Below are 25687 nucleotides of genomic sequence, written 5' to 3' on the forward strand. Positions count from 1 at the left end.
AGACAGGGTTTCTCTGTGGCTTTGGAGCCTGGTCTGTAGACCAGGCTGGACTCGAACTCATAGAGATCCTCCTGCCTCTGCCTCCCGAGTGCTGGAATTAAAGGCGTGCGCCACCATCGCCCAGCCTTAAATTTACCTTTAATTGGAGAAGCTGCCTTTGGGAGAATGTGCTTTCTGGCAGGAGCAGGGAAAGCAGACACGAGTTTGCTGGGGAAGTCGGCACTGGGCTCAAAGAGTGTTTGGTGTTGGTGACATTGGGGAAGACTTTAGACCAATGGTTCCCAACCTTTCTAATGCTGCGACCCTTTTAATACAGTTCCTTATGTTGTGGTGACCCCAACCAAAAAATTATTTTCCTTGCTACTTCATAACTGCAATTTTGCTACTGCTATAAATCTTAAAAACTCGTGTTTTTGATGGTTTTAGGTAATCTCAGAGAAAGGGTCATTCAACGCCTAAAGGGGTTGCAACCCACAGGTTGAGAATTGCTGCTTTAGAGAAATTTTCTTGGGGCAAAAAGGGTGGCAACTTCATCAAAAGATATGGTTTTTTTTGTTTTTTCGAGACAGGGTTTCTCTGTGGCTTTGGAGCCTGTCCTGGAACTAGCTCTGTAGATCAGGCTGGTCTCGAACTCACAGAGATCCGCCTGCCTCTGCCTCCCGAGTGCTGGGATTAAAGGCATGCGCCACCACCGCCCGGCTAAAGATATGGTTTTAAGGTATAAATTTGAGGTTTGATTCTGATGGGAAGGGTTTTGAAGATAGGGAAAGGTTGGGCATGGCAGGAGAACTCATAGGGAGCAGTGGGACATGGGTAGATAGGTAGGAGGGGCAGGTGTCTCTGGAAGGAGGGAAGGAGGGTGGGTGTAGATCGGCAGGTTTGGGGTCTATCATATGATTGGTATGCTTTTTTTTTCTAGGAAAAGTCAACTCAAGCAGTGACCATCCATGAGATAGAAGTAGACTCAGAAGATAAAGACTGAAAGAGAACTGTCCATATCAGCAGGCCAGGAAGTATATTTGGGGAGTGCCCATCCATCACAGACTAGGACATTGTGTCCCTGTGGGTCACTCTGCTCTATAGGGGCATCTATCCTTCTCAAGTTGAGGCAGTGGTGTCACCATGGGTCACTCTGCCTTCTTAGGTCTGTCTGCAGGATACAGATGGTTAAGATAATACATGGCTGGGTTAGCCGTGAATAGTGAAACGTCGAGGCAGCAGTTTGCAGGAAGACAGGCATTTGGAGACATGCAAAAGTGTAGTGGTCAGGTCAAAGAACAGACAGAGGGAGCCAAGGAGACCAAGGAGAGAGTATCTTCTTGAAGGAGACCGAACTGGTTGGAGAAGGGAGCATCTGAGGAGACTCAGGCCCTTGAAAAGAGGTAGGTGACCAGGGAAATGCAAATGGCCAGGGTATTCAACTTAGTGGCAAGGCACCTGAGGATAGATTGGAAACGACCTTGCTAGGATCAGGGTTCTTTTCGTTAAGGACACTTAGCCTGGTGATCATGGCCATGGGTGGCAGGGCCCCACTAGTTTCTAAGAGAGTCAGCCTGGGGTTCAAGCACCAAGTCAAACGTGCCAGTCACCACTTCTTCACTCAGTGGTGTAGAGAGAAGTTTTGGTGATTGACAGAAACCAGCTCAAGCAAGTTCAGACACGTTAAGCAGAAAGGAAGATGTCACACCCCATATCACCTGGCAGTGGCAAGGGAGAACCAGGGCTATGCCTCCGTTTCCGGGAGAGTCTTTCCCTCATCCCTCTCTTTTAAAAAAGATATTTTTATTTTATGTGTATGGGTGTCTCCCCCCTCTTTGGACGGCTGTGCACCAGATATAAGCAGTGCTCCTGGTTGTCAGAAGAGGGCGATGGGTCCTCTGGAATCAGAGTTAAAGATGGTTGCAGGCTGGAAACCCAACACAGGTTTTCTGCAAGAACAAGTGCCCTTAACTGCTGAGTTAATTCTCCAGCAGGCCCCCATGCCTGTTTTGACAGGTTTCCCAGTGAAGCCTAGGCGGCTGGATTGGAACTCATGATCTACCTGCTTCAGCCTCCCAAGGGTTAGATAATACACCACCAGCTGAACTTCTCTCTCCTTGAGTTTGGTTTCATTCACTCTCAGATCCTGCAGTTAGAGGGAACAGGATACTAGGAGGGAGCTTGTCTTTCAGTTCCCACAGAAACTAAATTCATCTACGAAAAAAAAAAAAAAAAAGCCCCGTTCTCTCCTTGGACCTCCCTGGTCAAGGACTTTGTCTCCCTAGTGTCCAGACCTTTACCCATTTCTGTGTCACTGCTAGAGGCCTGGTTAATCCCAGACCTCCAGGGTGGTCTGACCTCCCAGGAAGGTGACCCACGTTGGGACCGGAGGCAAATGCTGTTTTATTTTGTTTTAATGCAGGTATTGGACATTCCACCCACCCAAAAGTGAAGCCTTTCCCTAGGCCATTGTAAGTTTGGCAGCGTTTGAGGCGAAGCCCTGGCCCCCTGACTTGAACCTCTAGTCTGGGAGACTCGCAGCACAAGGCCTGTCTCCAGCGGTTTACTGAGCTGAAGCCTCGGGACCACGCCCCTGACTCTGGGGATTAGGAGCTTCCAAGGGTGAGGTCCAGGCTTCTCTTCATTCGGGGCTTCAGTCTCGACGGGGGAAAGACGCTCTGGTTCTCGCCAGTGTCTCAGGTCGAAATGTCGGCCGCGGGAGCAGGGTAGCTGACCCGCCCCGGCTGCCGTCCGCTTCACCCGCCCAAAGGGTAGAGCTTGTCCTTAAGCGTGAAGTAGTGGGCGGAGTAGCGCCCTTGGACCCGCCCTACGCCGAGTGGACCAATGGAAGCGTGTTTCACAAGGCCCCGCCTACACGGGAGGGGCAGAACTGCGCAGGCGCACCGAGCGCCCGGGCGGGCCGGCTGGCTGGGAAGATGGCGGCGGAAGCCCTGGCCAGCGGCGCTGCAGAGAAGCGGGCCGGGGGCGTCCCAAGCGTGCAGCTTAGGGCCAGCGCCGGGCCATGAGCGCGCCGCCATCGAATCCTCGAGCCGTGGAGCCCGCCTGCGCCCCTTGCCATGGCGCGGCTCGCGGACTACTTCGTGCTGGTGGCGTTCGGGCCGCACCCGCGCGGTGAGTGCCGAGGCTGAGCGCCTAGGGACGAGCTAGGGGCTGTGGGACAGGGTCTGAGGGCTCGAGGCTGAAAAGACCCCGCCGGAAGCAGGGTTAGGACTTGGGGCCGAGCTCTCCGGGCCTGCGAAAAGAGGTCCCAGAGGTTATTGGCCACCGTGACGTCCGGGGTAACCCGCGAGGACCCCGGACTGTTTGGTTTGTCTAAGGGCCGTCCTCCCACACCTGGGCACCTGTGTCTGTCTGCCTAGGTGAGCAGGGGCGTGTGGCCCGGGCGTGGGAGGTGGGAGGGCCCTGCTGTAGTTCAATCTCCCCGATTGCAAGTTGGGTGGGATGGGCGCACCCCGCCTTGGCCGACTGCCGGTGGCTGTGTCTGGGAATTTCAGAGAGGGGGGCGGAACATTGGTTTTCCAGCTTCTCTAATCCTGTGCTAGTTCTGAAACCTGAAGCACGCTTGATGGGGGGCGGTGGAGGGGGAAAGGGTTCAGAAATTGCCCGAATGGATAGGTGGTATTGAGTTGGACTTCAGAAGAAAGTGTCAGACTTGGAAAAGAGCATTCCTGGTGCTTGCCCTGCCGTCCAAGCCTGCAAGCCAGGCCCTCAGTGGGGGATCAGTGTGGTGATTGGTGCTCATGTCTAGGAGGCCCTGATCTGGGGTTAGCACCTGTGTCTGAGAGCCCTTCAGCCCAGGGGGTAGGAGAAAACGGAGCCTGACAGTGACATCAGCAACAGCCATGGAGACAACAACAGTGTTGGGGTGTTGGCTAGAGTCCTCAGTGTGCCAGGCCCTGCACAACCCTTTGTGTGTATGATCTCATTCCTCCCAATAGCCCACTGAAGTTGCTTTGCTGCTGCCCCTGTCTTTAGAGAGAATCTGGCACAGAGAAGTCGAGTGCGGTTCTGGGACTGAGGCTGGGGATTTGCACTCTGGCAGTCTGATTCCACCTGCGGAGGGGCAGTATCTTAGGGACAGCTGTGTGGCCAGACTAGGCAGCCCTGAATTCCTAGAGGTCATGCCTCCTACCATGTTCCAGTTATCTCTTCCACGCAGTTCTGCCGCTTCTCAGTCCAGCTGTCACTGTCACCATTTAGGACCTAAACTTTCCTCTTTGCCTTTCTTCTTGCTAAGTCCTCACTAGGACAGTTCCTCTGTTTAATGTCCACATGCTGGACCCTACACCCACTGGGAAACCTCTTCACCACCATCATCTCTGTCTCCAGGCCCTTTTCAGGACTCTCTCGCTGAGCACCCATTTCTCTCTGTTCTCATGTATTCCAGTATATCTCATTTGGCACTCAGTCATGAGCAGATGTCTTCCCTCCAGAGAGGGAGTTCTCAAAAGCAGAGACCACACTGTCTTCATCCCCCTTCCTCTTTGAGCAGGAGGCTTGCCACCGGTGTTGTACTGGCTCACAGAGGGAGAGCCTGTGCTCCAAGGCACATGTGAAGGTCAGCGAGGCTCCCCCTGTGCTGCTGGAGAACAGGGAACCAAAAAGCTCTCTGAGGGCTGCTTTACCCTTGAGGGTCTAGTGCTGTATGTGGGCCTAGGCTGGAGGAACAAAATGGACTTCGATGGTGGTGAGAGCAGTGTTAAAAATTGGCCCACGAGGCAGGGACTGCAACCAAAGACCAGGTCAGATAAGTGTGGTGGTGGGATGAAAGTTAAGGGTGATATAAGGAGGTATAGGTAGTCTCCATGAGACACTTTCTGTGAACATGTGGGCTTACTCATAGAGCCACACATGAGATAGGTACTTCTGTCCTCTGATCAGGACGGAATAGAAGGCTCAGTCCAAAGGTGTCTACTTTTCCTGAATGGTGTGAAGGAGTCATTCTCAAATTACCCATCACTGTGGAAACAGAAGGCCATGGAGCCTTCTAAGCATTGCCTTCTAGGGTCAGAGTTGACTTGTCACTGGTAACCACTGAGCCTTTAGGCATTTCTTTGAGGAACCAGTCCAGAATTGGGTCCCTGGGTGTGGGCTGAAGACAAGGGTTATGTGTATTGGGAGCTAAAGACTCAAAGCTGAGGAGCACACTGAAAATTAGTTTGCTGTGGAATATTACTTTAGCAATGTAAAGATGTGTTTCGTTTGTTTATGTAGCAGAATATTTGTTTAACTATGTAAAGATTTGCTATATTTGTTTATGCTACATTTGTTTAATGATGTAAAGATGTGTTGCTTTGCCTGCCTAAGGCACCTGATTGGCCTAATAAAAAGCTGAATGGCCAATAGCTAGGCAGTAGGGATATGTGGGGCTGGTGGGAAGAGAAAATAAATAGGAGGAGGAATCTGGGGGAAGGGGGCAGGGGCAGCCAACCAGGCAGCTGCCAGCCAGACATGAAGTAGGACATACAAAATGAAAGAAAGGTAAAAAGCACCGAGGCAAAGTGTAGACGAACAGGCTAATTTAAGTTATAAGAGCTGGTGGGACAAGCATAAGATAAGGCCGAGCGTTCATAACTAATAAGAGGTCTTGGTGTCATGATTTGGGAGCTGGTTGGTGTGTCAAAAGAAAGCCTGCTGCATTAGTTGTCACTCTGTTGCCAGTCATGGTGCTCTCTCTGCCTCAGTTTCCTCTTCTTGAGATGGGATGATTCCCACTAATCTAAGCTAATACAAGGCTGTCAGGAGCACCCACATGTGATGCTACAGCACAGGACAGGCCAAGGAAACAGTTTAGTCTACCTAGACTCTGGGTAGCAGATGTGTGGACATTGCTAGATAGTGCCTCTGAAGAAGATGAAGGACCCGCTGTACTAGTTGCCCAAGGGCATTGGGGCGGGCACACAGGGTCCTTTAGGTTGAGGAGTGTGGGTGAGATGATACCTTATTTTTGTTCTGAAGGAGAACTTTGGAGCTGCTTGGTGTAGAACCTGGGTACTGGATACCTTTTTAAAGCTGCTGGTTGAGTCCAGAGTCCTACCTGAGGTAGCATCATGGTTGCTAATGGTTATAGTTGGTGACCTCTCGGGGAAAGTAGGCAAGATTACAGACAGTAAATGACTGGACTGTGTGTAACTTTTTCACTTTCTACTGTAAAGTTTAGAGGATGCCAGCTGGTACAGCATAGGCCCCTCACCAGGTGAGTCACGGTGCACCCTGTGTATGCCTTGTCTTGTCACTGAACTAGACACCTTCCTTAGCATAAGGACCAGACAGCTTAACTTGAGACCCCTTTCTCAGCTTCCAAAAGTGGTCAGTTAATTGTGTGATGCTTGGCTAGTGCTCAGTATGAGACACTTTACCTGGCCAAACCTGGCAGGTACCCTCCTGCTACTGCTGGGGAGGAAAGAGCTAGATCTCCATCACCCAAGAAAACTACTTCTGTTCCATGACCTGGCCTTCTTCAGCCCTGATGGTAATGAGGTGGCCACATTCTTGGGCCCCATCTATTGTCCCCACCCATGGCCCTGCCCTCCCTCTAGAGCAGGTTGGAGCTGTTTGGGATGGCTGCAGTTCCCTCCCAGTCCCCCACCCTGGGAGCTTAAGGGTCCAAGGTTTTGGATTAAAGCTTCTGTTTATGGACTGGGGACAGTTGGAGAGGAAAACTGAAAAAGCTGTAGGTTCCCTCTGCACGTGTCCTCTGCTGCAGCTTGCCTGGGGCATTGTCTTCCTGTTGAGGTCTGTTAGTTAGAAAAGCAGGAAGGTAGTACTCTTTTGTTCCCTCCCTTTTCCTATAGCTGGGCTCCCTAGATGCAGCAGCTAGCTACCTGGTGCTGTCCAGCATGTAATGTGGTGGATCAGTCAAGGGAAGCTGCCCTTCTTTTGTGGCCTTCCCACAGTCCACACTATCTACGGCTAGCCCTCCAGGCATCGGAGCCTGGCACTGGTGATGGGGTGCTGCCAGCAGATGACAGAATGCATGGTCTGTGTTCCGCCTCCCAGCCTGCCACTCAGGCCCCCAGTCTTCATGAGCCTGGTTTCTGGAGGACGCTCTTGCTGAGGTTCTTTGAGTACAGGGATCTCAGTATGTTTTCCTAGTATGGGCCTACCTAGCCTGTGGGATCAAGAGTGGGCCAGGCACTTCCCATTCCTGCTTCAGTGGACCTTGGTGTCTCTACCCCATATGCTCCCCAAAGAGCAATGCTTTGCAGTGTATGGTTGTGCTGTTGGAGTTAGTCCTAGCTCTGTTGGGACACGGAGGCAGGGTGCTCATTTTCTTTTCTACCCAAGGCGGGCAGTACTTTGGTGGGTCAGGTATAGCCATTTCAGGTTCCTCTAGTTGCCAAAAGGTTTTAGTGGATGACTGACATAGAGGAAACATGGCAAAACCCCTCACTGTAATGCAAGCTAGCATTCTGGGGTCTTAGAGAAGCCAGAGGAGAGAATTACAAGGCTTCTTCAAGGTCTTATTGGGAGGGCCTGCTGTGCCTTAGGGCTCCGGAAGTTGTTCTGCACTTCTGACTGAGGAACCTGTTTGTTTGTGAGGTTTGAGTTGGGTTGGGTGTGGGGAAGGATGGTCATGTAGCTGACTGCATACATTCAACAAGCCCTAATTAGGCTGTAGTCTGTGCCATGCACAGGAACTTGTTGTTTGGTCAGGCTACTGACAAGTATACCAGTTTCCTGGAGAGGGGGTTATACTTTTTAGATGGAAAACTTGAGGGTCCTGCTTCAGGCCCCAGATGTAGGTAGAGAGTGGAGAGCCAGCTTCTTAGAGGAGGAGGCACCAGACTGAAACCTGAAGGTCTGATCCTGGGTTGTTGAAGATACAGAGAAGGTGCTCAAGAGGGATGCCCTTGGCTGTCTACCCATCCACCTTTATGAGGCAGTCGGAAGTCTCAGGAAAGAAGTTCTTCAGAGTGTAGAACCCTCAGAAGACTTGAAGGCTAGTAGGAAGTGGAAATGAACCTTTCACAGGATGAGGGATGCTGGTAATGGATGTTGACCATCCTCTCTACCGGTTCCCCTGGGAGGGGAGGCTGCTAAAAACAACCCTCAGAAGGCTACTAGCCTTTTTGGCCTTGAGGGAAGGCTGCAGAGCAGAGGCTGCTTTCCCTGTCTGCACACCTCCCTTCCTTCCTCTGCCTGCTGCCTCGTGGCAAGAACTGGGTGAGCCCTGGGTGCCAGCCAGGGCTGGGCCCAGATGGTGGTTTAGGGCCGAGCACAAGGAGGCTCTTGCCTGAGTGGGTGGGGGGAGGAGCCACGGCTGGGGGAGTAGTTTGTGTGTGTGTGCATGCATGCATGCGTGTGCTTGTGTGTGTATGTGTGTGTACACATGTGTGCATGTCTTTGCTTGTTGAGGGTTGGACCTGAGGGACCCCCTAGGGGGTTTTATCTTGGTGGACAGGTGCGTGGGTGTGTGTAGGTAGGCATGACACCAGCAGACACCTGTCCCTTCCTTGTCTGTTGCCTGTCAGGCCTGCAGGGTGTTGGTGGTGGGAGGAGGGGAGCAGGAAGCTGAGGTTTTGTGAGTCATAATCGGCCCCTGCACCCCACCACCTCCAGCTTAGCAGCGACCTTCGTAGTAGTCACATCCTTGATATTTTCTCCATGATTCTAGAGGGATGGGTGTTCTCCTGTGGTTGCAGCTCTTTTGCTTTTAGGGGACCTGGAGATTGTGTACTGTTGCTGGACTTAGGGGTTCAGCACAACTGTCCAAGTGGACCAGGATTGGTGGTTGTGAGCTCATATCCTAGTAGGCCAATTGCACATTAACGTTTTCTAGGTCTTAGGCTGAGGTGAAGAGGATCCATGAGAAAACTTCTTTTCTTTTCTTTTCTTTTTTTTTTTTGGACAGGGTTTCTTGGTATAGCCTTGGCTGTCCTGTAACTATCTATGTAGACCAGGCTGGCCTTAAACTCAGAGATCTGCCTGTGTCTGCCTCCTGAATGCTGGTCCTTGTAAAGGGTGGGAGAACACTATGCCCTGGGGATCTTGAAGTTGTATATGTAAGAGGCAAAAGTGAGGAGGCTTGACTTTCTTTCTCAACTTGTAGGTTGTGACCCCTTTGGGGACCACATGTCAGATATCCTGCATATCAGATACTTACATTATGATTCATAACAGTAGCAAAGTTACAGTTATGAAGTAGCAATGAAATAATTTTATGGTTGAAGGGTCACTATAATGTATTAAAGAGTTGCAGCATTAGGAAGGTTGAGAATGACTGCCCTACTGTATTCCATCTTCAAATGAAGTCGTCATGTGTCATCATTGTTGCCATTACTTTGCCTTCTGATTTAGTGGTATAGGGGTGAGCCCAGGCAAGAACCTTCACTCCACCTACATAGGCTGTAGTTAGAAGTACATCCCTTCTTGGTACAGACAGAGGGAGCCTGGGAACACCCGTGTTCAAAAGGGCAGGTACCTGCTAAACTCTTGAATTCTGAGACTTGTGCTCTAGGAGGAACTGTCTCTCAGGTACTGTGCATAGGTAGCAATTTGGAGCCATGGTTGGTGTTTCCACCCTTAGCATAAGAGAAGCTGAGGCTTGAATTGCACACAGATAACAGGCATGAGCATGGGCCCAGAACAGACAGGTGACAGGGATCACCAAAGTACCCAGTATGTATTCACTATCTGCGTGGTGCTCACTGTCTGGCAGGGGCTGAGGGCTAAAGCTGCAGGTTGACAGTCAAGGAAGATGTTGAATTAACTGGAAGTACTCTGCTCCTCCCTGAGAGGATCCTATACAATGAAAGGTTAGGCTGGACTGTAGGTGGGAGGAGGGATCTAGGGGCTTCTCTATTTTCCTTATGGTGGCCTTGAGGTCTGTAGTTATCCAATGGTCTATCTGTGCAGAAGTTTGTTTAGAGAAATGGTAGATCTGGGAGCCTAGGCTTGTCTGTTGCCAAAAGAGAAGGAGCTATTTCCATCCTGGGCCAGTCTTGATAGTGTGAGGGATGGGGAGTGGGAAGTGGGAAGGTGCTCTGACCACCTGCTCTTGTTCTCAGGGAGTGGGGAAGGCCAGGGCCAGATCCTACAGCGCTTCCCGGAGAAGGACTGGGAGGACAACCCTTTCCCCCAGGGCATTGAGCTGGTGAGTGTGGAGGCATAGCATAAAGGTTATCAGGTCTACTGTTGGGGTAGCTGGCCTCACAGGTAGGGTGTCTTGCTCATGTCACTGTGCCCCTTGTAAGCTTCACCCTAGATAGTGAGGCCAGAATCCTCCTTCAAGAGGGCTAGGAGGTTAAGGTATTCCCTGGGTAATAAAAAGGTGCTTCGTATGCCCTGCAACTCCAGGCCCTGGCAGTGCAGATGCTTGGGGGTAGGTGGTGGGGTAAGGGGGCTAATTCTTACTGCAGGTATGGGTGCAGGCACTGACTGTTGATCCCTCCCTGCAGTTTTGCCAGCCCAGTGGGTGGCAGCTATGTCCCGAGAGGAATCCACCAACTTTTTTTGTGGCTGTCCTTACTGACATCAACTCTGAGAGGCACTACTGCGCCTGCTTGACCTTCTGGGAGCCAGTGGAGTCCACACAGGTCAGCGTAAGCTCTGGTGTGCAACATGTGAAGCTGAGCCTTGAGCCATGGCCAGCTTGCTCTACCTCTGGGGGTATGTTCCTGTTGGGGAAGGCTGGGTCTGAGTCACTTCTGTCTTCTACTTGGGCTCATGGAATGACTCTGATGAGAGCCAGGAGAATGGGTTTCTGTCTGCAGGAAGTGGTGTGCACTGAAGATGCCACAGAGAAGGAGGAAGAGGCAGATGAAGGAGGCCAGGCACGGCTGTCGTCCACAGCACCAGCCCAGCCTGGCCAGCTTTTTGCTCCAAAGACTCTGGTGCTGGTGTCTCGACTGGACCATACAGAAGTGTTCAGGGTGAGGAGGGCCACCATAGCAGCAAGGCAGTGTGTGGGGTAGCCCTGTCAGCTGTACCACTGTTCCCTATCTGGTTGTTGCAGAATAGCCTTGGTCTCATCTATGCTATCCATGTGGAGGGCCTGAATGTGTGCCTTGAAAACGTGATTGGGAACCTGCTCACATGTACCGTCCCTTTAGCTGGGGGATCTCAGGTAGGTCTTAGACAGCTGGATGGCCACAGGCCCTCCTGGTACAGCCATAGGAGGCAGAAGGGGTGTGGTGGGGAACCTGTTGTGCACTCAGTCTGACTGGCCGAGTACACATAACCCAAGGCCTTAGATACTCCCTTCTGCTTTTGGTGCCATCTTTTGTCATCTCTTTTTAGCCCTGTCTACTTATTTGGGCTTGCCTTTTCACTCTCTGTTCTCTTGATCATTGGGTGTATGCCTGTCTCTGGATGCTGTTGTCAGTGTATCTGTTTCGTACTCTGTGCCCTGTGTCTAATGGTGTCTCTCTGTCTGTCTGTCCTGTGCAGCTGGACTCTGTTGAGGAAGGAGCGGTATGAATCTTTGTTTCTTCTGCCCACTCAGGCCCTGCCCCACTCAGTTCAGAGGCAGACCCCACCCCCCCTTACCTTGAGTTTTCTCTGCAGCTCTGCTCAGCCAACAGAGGCAGGGTGTGACCTTTCCCTCCAGACGTCTAAGCCAGTCCCATCTCAAGATTTGTCAGCGCTCAGATTTGACACAAGACTGACCATGCTCTAAGCTCTGGTCATTTTTTTTCTGCAGAGAACCATCTCTTTGGGGGCTGGTGACCGGCAGGTCATTCAGACTCCACTGGTGGACTCCCTGCCTGTCAGCCGCTGTAGTGTGGCCCTACTCTTCCGCCAGCTGGGTGAGACTGCCTCTTATCCCACTCCCAGTTTCCTGTTTTGGGACTGCTGCTCAGAGGTGAGGGTGCCCCCTGTGTACTGGAGTAGGAACACAGGCCCTCACCAAGCTTGTCTTCTTTCTTCAGGCATCACCAATGTGCTGTCTTTGTTCTGTGCTGCCCTCACTGAGCACAAAGTCCTATTCTTGTCCAGGAGCTACCAACGTCTTGCAGATGCTTGCAGGGGCCTCTTGGCACTGTTATTCCCTCTCAGATACAGGTACTTTTCTGCCTAGCCTTTCCTCCTGGCCTCCCCTGATCCTCTGTCTACCCTCTGTTCTCTGGAGCTGACAGTGTCTTCTGGGCCTGTTGCAGCTTCACTTATGTGCCCATCCTGCCGGCGCAGCTGCTGGAAGTCCTTAGCACACCCACGCCTTTCATTATCGGGGTCAATGCAGCCTTCCAGGCAGAGACTCAGGAGCTGGTAAGGCCTGGGCCTTGTGTCAGCATCACTGCCTAGGCTTGCTGCTCTCTCACCACCTGCTTCCTTTGGTGCACAGCTGGACGTGATTATTGCTGATCTTGATGGAGGGACGGTGACTGTCCCTGAGTGTGTGCACATTCCACCCCTGCCAGAGCCACTACAAAGCCAGACCCACAATGTTCTGAGCATGGTGAGGGTTGGGGCCAGGGTGGGGCTGGTGCCTTGGTCTTGTGGGAGCCATCACCTGACAACCAGGGAACCCAGAGCCTAAGGTCACCATACAGTTGTCCCTGCTCCTCTCTGCTTCCACAGGTCCTGGATCCAGAGCTGGAGTTGGCTGACCTTGCCTTCCCACCCCCTACAACATCTGCTTCCTCCCTGAAGATGCAGGTGGGGGTCACTACTGTTTTGGTGAAGAGATTCCAGTGCCTTTAATGGCCAGGCTGATGGTGCTCAGACACTCAGCCTCCCTCCAAGCTGACCTTGGGCTTCTCTAGCCTGGGCAGGAAGGAGATACACAGATAGTTAGGTGTGGTGATTGTGCCCAAGTCAGCGTAGACAAGAGCTGTTTGTTCAGTACTTGTAGGACTCACTTGGCTAAGGAGCACCGTAGGGAGAGGCAAAAGGGGGCAGCAGAGGTGCCTGGGAAACCCTGTGTCTGGCTATAAATGGGTGTGGAGAAAATTACCCAGGGTCGTTTAATGGACCTGATACTCACTTGCGTTGACTTGTTCTTTCAGGACAAGGAGCTTCGTGCTGTCTTTTTGCGGCTTTTTGCTCAGCTCCTGCAAGGTTACCGCTGGTGCCTGCACATTGTGCGCATCCACCCAGAACCCGTCATTCGCTTCCATAAGGTAGGCTGTGGGGCTGGGGTCTGAGCTGGCTCCGTGAGTCTGTGAGGAGCTGACTTATTGGTGTTCTCCAGGCAGCGTTCTTAGGCCAGCGTGGGCTGGTGGAGGACGATTTCCTGATGAAGGTGTTGGAGGGCATGGCCTTTGCAGGCTTCGTATCAGAGCGAGGGGTCCCTTACCGTTCCACAGACCTGTTTGATGAGGTACAGCCCTGGCTCTGCCTGTCCACTTGTCCCTCCCCCAACTCACTCAACTGACCCTCATCATCTTGCCTCCTTCCCCCTTAGCTGGTGGCTCATGAGGTAGCACGGATGCGTGCAGATGAGAACCATCCCCACCGCGTCCTGCGTCATGTCCAGGAACTAGCGGAGCAACTTTATAAGAATGTATGGTGGGTGACATGGAGGGCATGCTGCCACTTTGGCCCTGGCCCAGTAGCCAATGCCTGTCTATGTTCCCTCAGGAAAACCCATACCCAGCTGTGGCAATGCACAAAGTGCAGAGGCCAGGTGAGGCCAGTCACCTGCGGCGGACCCACCGGCCATTTCCCCGGCTAGATGAGGGCACAGTTCAGTGGATTGTGGACCAGGCTGCAGCCAAGATGCAGGGTGCACCCCCAGCTGTTAAAGCTGAGAGGAGGACCACAGTGCCTTCAGGGCCCCCCATGAGTATGTAACTTGAAGGGGAAGACAAGCTGGTATAGGATGAGTACAAGGCCAAGAGTTAAAGAAAGCATGTCCTGTCTCTTTAGCGGCCATACTAGAGCGATGCAGTGGGACTCATATCAACAGTGCACGTCGCCTGGAGGTAGTGCGGAATTGCATCTCCTATGTCTTTGAAGGGAAAATGCTTGAAGCAAAGAAGGTAAGGCTTATCAGATGGAACCTCTAATCTGGGCTTGGGAAGACTCTTAGGAGACTCAGTTCTTCTATCTAGTGTGGTAAAGGCTGAGCCTGTGCAGTGGCTGGGTGGATTGGAGGATGCTTCTACATCTGAGTGGACAGCAGTATATGTACGCTTTTTATACAGTGTAGACCTGTACATGCCATGGGGTTTTGGGGTGTTTGTTTGTTTGTTTGGGGGAGGAGTTTTTCAGATAGGCTCTTTGTAGCCTACCTGGAATTCAATATATAAGCACGGTTGGCTTTGCTCTTCCTCTGTCTCGGCCTCTTCCATGCTGAGATTATAGGCATAAGCAACCATGCCTGACTTGGTTGCTTTAATAATTTTTTTGCATCCCATCTGCCCTTATTGTATTCATGAACACGTCTGGGGTTTTAATAAGAGTTGTGTGGTGTTCCTGTGGGGCCTCCCTCCAGCGCACATGTCCACACTTACTTGGGAGCCAGCACCATGCACACCTTCTGTCTCTGTCCTCATGAATGTCTCTGTGGAGCTCCTGGGTCTGCTGGACGATTTAGTCTGCACTAGTCGTGAAAACCAGAACCTGAGCACACCTGACTTACATTGGTTTTCAGTCTTTTCTGTGCTTGAAACCTGGGCTTGGCTGCCTCCACTTTGACGCTGGGTACTGCCTTCTCTTCTCCATTTCCCCTGTCTCTGCTTCCAGTTGCTTCCAGCTGTACTCAGGGCCCTGAAGGGGCGAGCTGCCCGTCGCTGCCTCGCCCATGAGCTTCACCTGCATGTACAGCAGAACCGTGCAGTTCTAGACCATCAGCAATTTGACTTTGTCGTCCGCATGATGAATTGCTGCCTGCAGGTGAGGCTGACCTTCATCTACCGGTGATGTCATATGGTGGGTAGACATGGGTTCTCTAATGGCTCTGTGACTCTGACAGTTATGAGAGATTCTGATCATGATGTGAGAGTGAAAAGGGGTGCAGGGGTCTCCTGTCTGATGCGAGGGAGGTCTGTAGTCTATGGAGAATGGGAGCCGAAGGGAGTCCTTGTTGCAACTGACTTTGAAGCCTGAGGCAACAGTTCCAGGCAGCAGTGGTAGGAAATCCTGGTCTGTGATGCCCAGAGAGGTAGGATTGATGTGGGTGTTCTCTAAGAGGGGCTCCCTATCACTCATGGCTCTGCTTACAGGACTGTACTTCCCTGGATGAGCATGGCATTGCAGCTGCACTGCTGCCACTGGTCACAGCCTTTTGCCGGGTAAGTGTTGGGAGTGTGGTGGGTTTAGGCTTCCTCTCTAGTCTACTCCTGCCTATGTGCACATAACCTTTCCCAACTTCACTTCTGCAGAAGCTGAGCCCAGGGGTGACACAGTTTGCATACAGCTGTGTGCAGGAGCATGTAGTGTGGAGCACACCACAGTTCTGGGAGGCCATGTTCTATGGGGATGTGCAGACCCATATCCGGGCCCTATACCTGGAGCCTTCTGATGACCGTGTGAGCCCCTCCCAGGTGTGCAGGACTTCTTGGGCCTGGGCTGGGTTGGGGGCAGATACTTTGGTCCCAGCTTATTCATATGGTACCTGACAGGAGGTTGGGGAAACACAGTCTCAGGATGATGAGCGATCTGCCCTGGATGTGGCTTCAGAGCAGCGGCGCCTGTGGCCAACCCTAAGCCGTGAGAAGCAGCAGGAGCTGGTACAGAAGGAGGAAAGCACTGTGTTCAGCCAGGCCATCCACTATGCCAACCGCATGAGCTACCTTCTGCTGCCTCTGGACAGCAGCAAGAGCCGACTGCTGCGGGAGCGGGCAGGGTTGGGAGACCTGGAGAGTGCCAGCAACAGCCTGGTCACCAACAGGTGGGGTGGGGCCAGTGGTGAGGCCTGGGCCAGGGATAAGGCTTCTGGTGGGGGTGTGGGGGTGCTGGTGCCCACACACCCCCTCTTGGCCCAGCATGGCGGGCAGTGTCGCTGAGAGCTATGACACAGAGAGTGGCTTTGAAGATGCAGAGACATGTGATGTAGCTGGGGCTGTGGTCCGCTTCATCAACCGCTTTGTGGACAAGGTCTGCACAGAGAGTGGGGTCACCAGCGACCACCTCAAGGGATTGCATGTCATGGTACCAGGTATGGTGGAACTGGGCTTGGGAGTACTCCTCAGATGGGTGGCTGTAGGGGCCCAGGGTATGAGACCTGCTCTCCCCCAGACATTGTCCAGATGCACATTGAGACCCTGGAGGCTGTACACCGAGAGAGCAAGAGGTTACCGCCCATACAGAAGGTGAGTAGTAGCTGACAGGCTGTGGGTACTCGAGGCCTGGATTATGCTCTAAGTTCTGCTGTTTCCTGAACAGCCCAAGCTGCTGAGGCCACGCCTGTTGCCTGGTGAGGAGTGTGTCTTAGATGGCCTTCGAGTGTACCTGCTGCCAGATGGGCGTGAGGAGGGTGTAGGAGGCAGTGGAGGGGGCCCTGCACTACTCCCAGCCGAGGGTGCTGTCTTCCTTACCACATACCGCGTCATCTTCACAGGGATGCCTACTGACCCCCTGGGTAAGCCTTTTTTCTGTGCCTCCCTAGCTCTTGGAGTAGATAAGACTCCCTTTTCCCTTCCCTTTCCTTAAAGAATCAAAGCCCTTGAGGAGATAGGCCAATGTGCTCCTTTCCTACCCACCCAAGACTTCCGTATCTGGTACCCTGAGATATGTATTCCTTTCTTCTCCTTTCTCCTCCTGACTGCTTAACCTGTTTAAGTGGGGGATCAAGTAGTAGTCCGCTCCTTCCCTGTGGCTGCATTGACCAAAGAGAAGCGCATTAGTGTCCAGACCCCTGTGGACCAGCTTCTGCAGGATGGTCTGCAGCTCCGTTCCTGCACATTCCAAGTGAGTAGACTTTTGTCCCCTGCAGCTAGTGTGAGCTCTATAAGTGGGTTCCTGCCAGTGGGTTGTTGACGTGGGGCTGTCACATTGGCTCTCAGCCTGGTATCATGAGATCTTTTGAAATAGTGGCTCCTGCGTATTTGTCTTTATTCTGACAAATATGCAGAGTCCAAGTTTTGCATGAACTGTCTAAGCTGAGACCTGATCAAGTAGCCACTGAAATTTTCGATTTATACGCATTGGACCCTGAGTTGCATGGACATGATGTCTTTCCTTAAAAGGCACAGTTTGCCTGCTTTGTGGTGTACATGCCATAAGAAGGGAGTCTATGAACTGAATGCTATCTGATTGGGGAGGAGCCTAATGGCCACTTAGAGCCCTGAGGGGTTATTTGTCTGACCCAGCTGCTGAAAATGGCCTTTGATGAGGAGGTGGGATCTGACAGTGCCGAGCTCTTCCGCAAGCAGCTACACAAGCTTCGGTACCCACCAGATATCAGGGGTACCTTTGCATTCACACTTGGCTCAGCCCACACACCTGGCCGGCCGCCACGGGTTACTAAGGACAAGACTCCTTCACTCAGGTATGGAGTTGGGTCCCAGAGCAGCTAGGTGCTCGCTGTACACCTAGTATAGTCTTCTGGACTTCCTGCCTTCTTATTGCTCTTGGACTTTTATACCCCAGAACCCTGTCTCGGAACCTGGTGAAGAATGCCAAGAAGACCATTGGGCGGCAGTATGTTACTAGGAAGAAGTATAACCCCCCTGGCTGGGAGAATCGGGGCCAGCCACCCCCTGAGGACCAGGAGGACGAGATCTCAGGTGGGAGCAGGGTCAGGGAAATCTGTGTGTTCTCTATCAGAGATGATCCCGTGGAGGCTGGGCTGGGCTGGGGGGGGGGATCTTTAGAGATGATCCCATGGAGGCTAGGCTGGGTTGAGGGTCTTCAGAGGAGATGGACGCCTAACTATAATGTTTGTAGTGTCAGAGGAGCTGGAGCCCAGCACACTGACCCCGTCCTCAGCCCTGAAGCCCTCTGACCGCATGACCATGAGCAGCCTGGTGGAGCGGGCATGTTGCCGTGACTACCAGCGCCTTGGACTAGGTACCCTGAGCAGCAGCCTGAGCCGGGCCAAGTCTGAGCCCTTTCGCATCTCTCCTGTTAATCGCATGTATGCCATATGTCGCAGGTGAGGGCTGGCTAGGACACGCCAGGAAGATTTTGCCAGGGCTGACTAGAGTGGTAGGCCGTGCTTGGATATCTTCCCTGCTTGCCATGGGTCCTAGCCATGGATCCTGGAGAAACAAGGAGCATGGGCAGGAGGTGGATAGAGGGTTGGGCTGTAGGTTTGTTGGAGGCACCGGATAAGTATAAAGTGCCTTTGGCCTTCAGATTCTGAGAGCCATGGATCTGTTCCATTGTGCTTACCCTGTTGACTCTTCTTACATACTAGATGTAAGGCTCTGTGGGTAGGCAAAGGGGCAGGTCCTTAGAACTTCCCTCATGATACCTCCGACTCCTGCAGCTATCCAGGATTGCTGATTGTTCCCCAGAGCATCCAGGACAATGCCCTGCAGCGTGTGTCCCGCTGCTACCGCCAAAACCGCTTTCCTGTGGTCTGCTGGCGCAGTGGGCGCTCCAAGGCTGTGTTGCTACGCTCTGGGGGCCTGCATGGCAAGGGTGTTGTTGGTCTCTTCAAGGCCCAGAATACACCTTCTCCAGGTACTCCTCCTTTGTTTTGCCTGTGTCTGCCTACCCTACCTGTCCATCTCCATCTCCTTCATCTGCAGCTGCAGCCTCACCTCCTTTTTCAGGCCAGGCCCAGACAGATTCCAGCAGCTTGGAGCAAGAGAAGTACCTGCAGGCTGTGGTCAGCTCCATGCCTCGTTATGCTGACTCATCAGGACGAAACACTCTTAGTAGCTTCTCCTCTGCCCACATGGGTGGTCACGGTGAGAGGGTGCTTTTGGGTGGATGGTGGCCTTTGAGGCCGTGGCAGTGTTCATGGTGGGCTAACCAGCAGGGGCAGAATTGTCTTGATTGTGGGTGTTGGGTATGGGACAAAGAGAGGGACCCTTCTCCGTATTCTGGGACAGGGCAGGAATACTGCCCAGACCAGGTGAGTGTCCTGAGGCCCTCTCTCCTGTGACCATAAGCCTGTCCATTCCCTCTCCTTCCTTAGACCAGGACATCTACCAGAGGCCTCTAGGTTCAACAGATGCTCCATCCATACCTTGCTATGTTTGCTTCTGCCTACAGCCCTTGGAACATCCTTAAAGTCATTTTCTTATCCTTCCTCTATCCTGTCCCCTTCCAACTGTTCCTCTGCCCATTAGTTGGCCTTCATGCTTTTCTGTCCTGGCTCTTTGGGTCTTGTCTGCACTGCTCTTGCTGTCATTGCCATCCCCTCTCCAATATATACCTCCATGGCAGCCTGAAAGCACTTAAAGGGGTACCAGGCCAACCTTCTTCCCATGCTGACCTCTGCTTGTGAGGCACCCACACAGTTCCCTGCCTGAGAACTGCTGTCATCATAATTGTGTGCAGTGTCTTCTGTCATTATGAATTGGGTCTGTTGTCTGAAGGAGGCCCAGAGATCAGGTGTGTGCCTCTGGCTATTAGTTGAATCCTTTCTTTTGCTGCCTGGGACTTGCTGCCCAGCACTAGCTTTGGGCAGGACTGTTTGCATAGTGGGTTAGGTGCCAGCACTAAAAGAGTGGCACCATGTGTGTGCTCTTGATGCTGATCTATGAGGGCAGATCACCTGCATCCAGTGCTGGTTGATGTGTGAGCTGTGGGTTATGGGCACTGCTTCTCACGGCCTGGCTGGTAGATGTTGGGGGTCCTTAGCAGTTGATTCTTTGATGTACAACTCTAGCCACTAACTTGCATACTAAGCCTAATGTGTGTCAAGCTGGGTCTTTGTGCTTGGAAATCTCTCAGCATAGGTCTGCCAGGCTCTTGAACCATAAGCTGCAGAGTCCATCTTACCAAGCTAATGTGACAGTATCACTTGGGAGTGAGTTGCCCCAATCTATCTTGTATGTGCAACAGATGGTAGCTGTATGCCAGGCCTTAACCTCAAGTCCCCTGTGTCCCCCTCCCCCTTGAAGTTTTGGGGCTTCATGTTCTCTTCTGGGATTAGTTCCTGAAAGCATAGTGTTTCTGATGGCTTTTAGGCTAGTGGCACCTCACATGAACACAGGCATCTTGTAGCCCAGGGTCCTTAAGTCTGTCTGTCTTGCCTATCTGGTTCCTATAAGCTGACTTCCCAGGTCTGTTGTTCTTTTGTTGTTATTTTGAGACAGAGTTTCTTTGTATAGCCCTGGCTGTCTTGGAACTCACTCTTTAGACCAGGCTGGCCTTGAGTACAGAGATCTTTCCTCTGCCTCCCAAGTGATGAGATTAAAAGTGTGAGCCAGGCTAGGTCTATCATTGCCTGCAGCTTTCTGCCCTTAACCCTGTCTGTAACCACTCTGCCCCTAGCTTCTTCACTCCCTGTTGAACCCGTGCTTCTCATCTGTTTCCACCAGTGTTTGTCTTCATCTCTTGTTAACATTTGCTGGCCACCGGAGCTGAGGACAGGGCAGCAGGTTTGCTCTCATGGTCACCAGGCGACACCAGTCTGAGGACAGGCCAGATTGACCCATGGTGCAGTTCCCTGGGAATATCTGGTTTCTATGTGGTTAAAGGTGTCCTACAGTCTGCTTTTCTGCCAGAAATCCTGAGTGACACCTTCAGGCAGCATCTTCCTTTCAGAAAGTGTCAGCCTGCACCTTCCCAAGTGTCCCCCTGGACATCTCTAGCCTTCTCCAGTGCTACTGTTGCTAGCTCTGGTATAAATTCAGGGTATGGGGCCACCCTCCCTGACTGTCCTGTGATGATCAGGAGTCTGTCTTCCCTCAACCCTATGTGGATTTCCAGCTTGCAACCTAAGAAGTCTGTTGCCGTCTGCAGTGCAAGCTGGGTAATTGTCATCTGTAGTGCCTGGTTGTCAGAGAGGTCAGGGCGTGGAACTGGCCTTGAGTTTGCCCATAGTGATCCTTGCTTTGGATGGGGTAATGTTGTCTTACCTCACACCTTTTTCTGTGTCCTGTATGAGGCCTCTACATAGGTAAACCTGAGGTGTGACTCAGGCTCCTCCCAGACATTGCCACATTGTCCTAGCCTGTAACTGTGCCTGGTGCAGTCCTAGGACTCAGATCTGCTCGTGTTGTAGGTTAAATTGTCCTCCTAGCCCTCTAGCCTTTCTTTCTTCCTCTTCCAGTTGCTTCTAGGTCTCCTCCAGGCTCTCAGGTACTTCTTGTGATTTTTTTTTGAGAGGGGGCAAGGCTAAACACTTCTGTCAGGAACTGTCTATCAAACAGTCCCTGGCTTAAACTAAAGGAAGAGGCTCTAGGAAAAATCTGAAGATAAGGTTGCTTGGAGCTGTTTGAAGAAGAGCCCTGTATTGAAAAGCCTGACCCTTCCCAGCATCACAGACCCTCTATGCCTAGCTGCCCCTGGTGGGAAGAACCCTTGCCTGGACCAGACAAGGGCACATCCTGCCGCTGACCCCTGGGAGTGGGGCTTGGTGGGAGCTTCTGGCAACCTAGGCCTGGGACCAAACCTGAGCCTTCTCTCTGCTGTGCCCTCAGTGCCCAGCCCCCGAGCCAGGGTCACCACGCTGTCCAACCCTATGGCGGCCTCGGCCTCCAGATGGACTGCGTCCCGAGGTACCGTAATGGGGCTCTCCCCTTACCTGGCACTGATGGCTCCCTAGTGTGAATATGTCTTAGGCACTAATATCTCCCTCCACACCCAGCACTAACGCCCCCTTTGTGACAGACTAGCACAACTGCCTCCTCCTAGCCCTAGTTATTCACTTGCCCAGCACCTGAGCCCACTCCAGACACTAACATAGGCCACACCCCATGTGCCTTAGCATCTGTATGTTCCAGCCCTGCTCCCTCTCATGGCCTGCTGAGCACTCTGCCCTGCCTGGAAACTCAGTCCCCTCCCTGGAGGCCAGGCCCAGCCAGCCCCAGGTAAGTGGTGCCCAGACCTCAATCTAGTGCTTACTTGTTATCTCCTTTGCAGGTAAATGGAGCAGTGTCCGAGCCAGTGGTCGCAGCAGTGTGCTTGGTGCTGACGTGGGCTCTAGGTTAGCTGGCAGAGATCTCCTCAGCACCCCCCACACCAATGGCACTCCACCTGATTCTGGCTTCCTGCGACCACAGCGGGCAGCCCTCTACATCATTGGTGACAAAGCTCAGCTCAAGGTAACTGGGATAGGGGCACAGGGCTAGGCGGGGAACCCAGGGCTAGGTTTGGCTTACAGCTTTTCATTGGCCTTCTTCCAGGGTGTACGCCCAGATCCCTTGCAACAGTGGGAGCTGGTTCCTATTGAGGTGTTTGAGGCAAGGCAGGTAAAAGCCAGCTTCAAGAAATTGCTGAAGGCCTGTGTACCTGGTTGCCCTGCCGTTGAGTCCGGCTCAGCCTCCTTTCTGCGCTCACTGGAGGAGTCGGAATGGCTGATTCAGGTCTCTGCACTGTCTCTGCCTCTCTGCCCACCTGAGTTCTAGGTCTACCTCTAGGTCTGAGTTTGCTTATTTGTTATGTTGGGTACTGGGAGGAGGGGGAGGTGATGGGCATTTCCTTTGTAGTCTCATGGTGTCTGTGAGGCACCTATAGGTCTGGGCCTATAGGAAATTGGGCAGACAGTGAAAGGTATGTTGGAGCCAGTTTGCTGTGTTCAGGAGGGTTTGATGTCCATTGTGGAACTCGACTTGTGGGACAGGGCTCTCTGCTGCTTTGTCCTTTTTAGAGAATGGAAATGGGTGTTATGTCACTGGTGCCCTGTGACAACTAGAGCACTGAGGGATGAGACTTCTGGGCACCTGAAGGGCAGGGACTTATTCTCATGTAGCACTGGCTGACCTAGAACTGTGGCAATCAGTCCTCGTAGGTGCTGGGATTATAGGCATCTTCTACATACCCAGCAAGGACAGGGACTTGTGAATCTGTCTTCCTTGTTACTGGGGTTCTGGGAGGGGTGGGCAGGCTGGGGGAACGATGCAAGCATGAGCTGAGACGAGCAGAGCAGGTCATGTCTATCCAGTACTGTAGATACTACTGGCCTTACAAGGATTCTGTGAATTGTGAGCCTCTGGTGCCTGATTGGCTGTAGTGTCCAAAGGTTGGTTGTTTGGCCCTGTAGATACACAAGCTGCTGCAGATATCGGTGCTGGTAGTGGAATTGCTAGACTCAGGCTCCTCTGTCCTGGTGAGCCTGGAGGACGGCTGGGACATCACCACTCAGGTGTGTGGCAGATGCCGGGAAGGGGTGGGGAGGGTCCTCAGATGTCCTTCTGATATCCGGTGGTGCTCGCAGGTGGTATCCTTGGTGCAGTTGCTCTCAGACCCCTTCTATCGCACCCTGGAGGGCTTCCGCCTGCTGGTGGAAAAGGAGTGGCTGTCCTTTGGTCATCGTTTCAGCCACCGTGGGGCCCACACCCTAGCTGGGCAGAGCAGTGGCTTCACACCTGTCTTCCTGCAGTTCCTAGACTGTGTACACCAGGTGGGTAGGGAGGCTTGAGGTAGGCAGGTTCCCATGTGGGTAGGCTTGAGCAGTGCTTCCCTGACCTGACCTCTGACCCACTGCTTCATACAGGTCCATTTGCAGTTCCCCATGGAGTTTGAGTTCAGTCAGTTCTACCTCAAGTTCCTCGGTTACCACCATGCATCCCGCCGTTTTCGGACCTTCTTGCTGGACTCTGACTATGAGCGTATTGAGCTGGGTATGTAGGAAGAAGGAAATCTGGGGCAACCCTCGCTTAGAGGGGCTTAAACTCAGTGCTGCTCTTGTGCAGGGCTGCTGTATGAGGAGAAAGGTGAACGCAGGGGCCAGCTGGCATGCAGATCTGTGTGGGAGTATGTGGACCGGTTGAGCAAGAGGACTCCCATGTTCTACAACTACACATATGCACCCGAGGACACAGAGGTGAATGGGGGCCTGGCTGGGGCAGCAGCTCCTGCATGGCCCAGCTTCTGAACATAAAGCTTGCTCCCAGGTGCTGCGACCCTACAGCAACGTGTCCAATCTGAAAGTGTGGGATTTCTACACTGAGGAGACACTGGCTGAGGGCCCCCCGTATGACTGGGAGCTGGCCCAGGGGCCCCCTGAGCCTCCAGAAGAGGAACGGCCTGATGGAGGTGCTCCTCAGAGCAGGCGCCGTGTGGTATGGCCATGCTATGACAGCCGCCCTCGAGTCCAGCCTGATGCCATCTCACGCCTGCTGGAGGTGTGTGCTGCCCCAAAGTAGGGCCTGGTTTTCTTTTTTCTCCTTCCACTTGTTCAGACCCCAGAGCCTTGTCTGTGCATATGTCCTTAGGGACTAGAGTGGCTCTGACTCTGCCACCATATAAACTGCTTGCTTGGGGTAGTTGTGGTTCCTAGGTCTCTGTCCCATGCTAACAGATGTTTGCAGATAACAGTGTGAGAAAGCATGTGTCAGACACTCTCAAGACCCAGGACCTGGTTTTTGCTCTTGGCATATGTATATCCCTTGACCTGGTGTATTAGTCAGCTTTGGTCACTGTAAGGAAATACTGGAGATAGGCTAATTTACAAGGTAGAGGAATTTATTTAGTTTGCAGTTTTGGAGGCTCAAGGGCATATACTACGCAGTTCTGATAAGTCTCTGGGCTATGTCACATCATGGCAGAATCTCCCAAATTCTCTATGTGACCCAAAGACTTTCCACCAGTCCCCACCCCTTAAGATTGCATCACTTCCTGTTCTGTTACCCAGGGACTAATCTTACTTTCCCATGGACCTTTGTGATATAGACCACATCTACACTCTAGTACCTTGCTTTAAGTAACTTAGGCAGCACCAGGGCATTAGTGCGGGCAGGGTTTCTCCAGGAACCATTCTGTGTTTGCTTAGTTGTCAGTGAGTAGCAACTCATCTGAATTCCAGCCCTGGACCTTAGAGAGTCACTGTCACCTCCCACTTGCCACCTTTTCTGGGCATATCTGCTCAGGAATCAGAATCAAACAAGGGCAGAGACCTTTTGAAAGGAAAAAGGGCCAAATGAGTTGTTAGTAGTTGGTGTGTGGTAGTTGGGACAGTGTACAGGGTGGCAAGTCCTGTCTGTGGCAAGGCCTCCCTCGTTGGTTCATCAGGCTTAGTAGTCAGAAGGGTGTGGGCCTCAGATCCTAAGCAGGAGAGAGTTTGCACTCCTCTGTGCTGGCTGTGTCTCCTTCAAGACTATGTGAGCACCTTAGAGGGGCCCGGTCCAGAGGGCTTAGTACTGGAAGAGACATGGAGGGGGAGGGGGAAGGGAGGGGACGGGGAGGGAGGGGGAGAGAGAGTTTTGTGAATGAAGGTACAGAGAATGATAGTACAGAGATCAGCAGAGTCCTTTATTTTTGTTGTCAGTTCAATTAGCTCGACCTGCTGTTACTGAAGCCATTTAACTTTTTTTTAGAATTTTTTTTTTTTAAATACCAATCCAAATTTCCACTCCCTCCTCTCCTCCCATTCCTTCCACACACCCTCCCATCCCACCCCCCTCTAATCCTAAGAGAGGGTAAAGCATTATTTTGCTTTGTGGAAGGTCCAAGGCCCTCCTTACTACATCTAGGCTGAGCAAGGTGTCCTTCCAAAGAGAATTAGGATCCCCAAAAGCCAGTACATGCAGCAGAGACAATTCCCAGTGCCACTGCAAGTGGCCCCTCAGTCTGCCCAGCCATACAGCTGTCAACCACATTCAGAGGGACTAGTTTGGTCCTATGCTTGTTCCTTCCCAGCCCAGCTGGAGTTGGTGAGCTCCCAGCCACTTAACTTTTCTATGGCCTCCGGGCGGTGGTGGCGCACGCCTTTAATCCCAGCACTCGGGAGGCAGAG

The 25687-nt window shown here is 52.5% G+C and overlaps 1 protein-coding gene across 4 annotated transcripts in view; it reads left to right on the plus strand.

The window, feature by feature from the left end:
• The first annotated feature begins 2890 nt into the window (after positions 1-2890).
• Sbf1 (SET binding factor 1) overlaps positions 2891-25687 on the plus strand; it is a 28199-nt gene continuing 5402 nt past the window's right edge. The window contains exons 1-37 of one of the 4 annotated variants that reach the window (XM_005354349.2): positions 2891-3111; positions 10011-10096; positions 10401-10538; positions 10716-10874; positions 10958-11068; positions 11392-11415; positions 11645-11750; positions 11874-12006; positions 12102-12210; positions 12287-12400; positions 12523-12600; positions 12951-13064; positions 13136-13264; positions 13349-13447; positions 13525-13729; positions 13813-13925; positions 14632-14781; positions 15111-15179; positions 15270-15431; positions 15510-15778; positions 15873-16045; positions 16126-16199; positions 16273-16468; positions 16670-16797; positions 17199-17377; positions 17479-17615; positions 17776-17983; positions 18320-18516; positions 18609-18746; positions 21432-21509; positions 21874-22055; positions 22137-22316; positions 22994-23095; positions 23168-23353; positions 23447-23573; positions 23646-23776; positions 23847-24077. In XM_005354349.2, the coding sequence (XP_005354406.1) occupies positions 3057-3111; positions 10011-10096; positions 10401-10538; positions 10716-10874; positions 10958-11068; positions 11392-11415; positions 11645-11750; positions 11874-12006; positions 12102-12210; positions 12287-12400; positions 12523-12600; positions 12951-13064; positions 13136-13264; positions 13349-13447; positions 13525-13729; positions 13813-13925; positions 14632-14781; positions 15111-15179; positions 15270-15431; positions 15510-15778; positions 15873-16045; positions 16126-16199; positions 16273-16468; positions 16670-16797; positions 17199-17377; positions 17479-17615; positions 17776-17983; positions 18320-18516; positions 18609-18746; positions 21432-21509; positions 21874-22055; positions 22137-22316; positions 22994-23095; positions 23168-23353; positions 23447-23573; positions 23646-23776; positions 23847-24077 (5070 nt within the window). In that variant the 5' untranslated portion in view covers positions 2891-3056. The remainder of the gene's footprint in view (positions 3112-10010; positions 10097-10400; positions 10539-10715; positions 10875-10957; positions 11069-11391; positions 11416-11644; positions 11751-11873; positions 12007-12101; positions 12211-12286; positions 12401-12522; positions 12601-12950; positions 13065-13135; positions 13265-13348; positions 13448-13524; positions 13730-13812; positions 13926-14631; positions 14782-15110; positions 15180-15269; positions 15432-15509; positions 15779-15872; positions 16046-16125; positions 16200-16272; positions 16469-16669; positions 16798-17198; positions 17378-17478; positions 17616-17775; positions 17984-18319; positions 18517-18608; positions 18747-21431; positions 21510-21873; positions 22056-22136; positions 22317-22993; positions 23096-23167; positions 23354-23446; positions 23574-23645; positions 23777-23846; positions 24078-25687) is intronic. The other 3 variants (XM_005354351.2, XM_005354350.2, XM_005354352.2) reach the window with 3 other exon arrangements.

The sequence above is a fragment of the Microtus ochrogaster genome, chromosome 15, assembly GCF_000317375.1.
Source record: "Microtus ochrogaster isolate Prairie Vole_2 chromosome 15, MicOch1.0, whole genome shotgun sequence".
NCBI lineage: Eukaryota > Metazoa > Chordata > Mammalia > Rodentia > Cricetidae > Microtus > Microtus ochrogaster.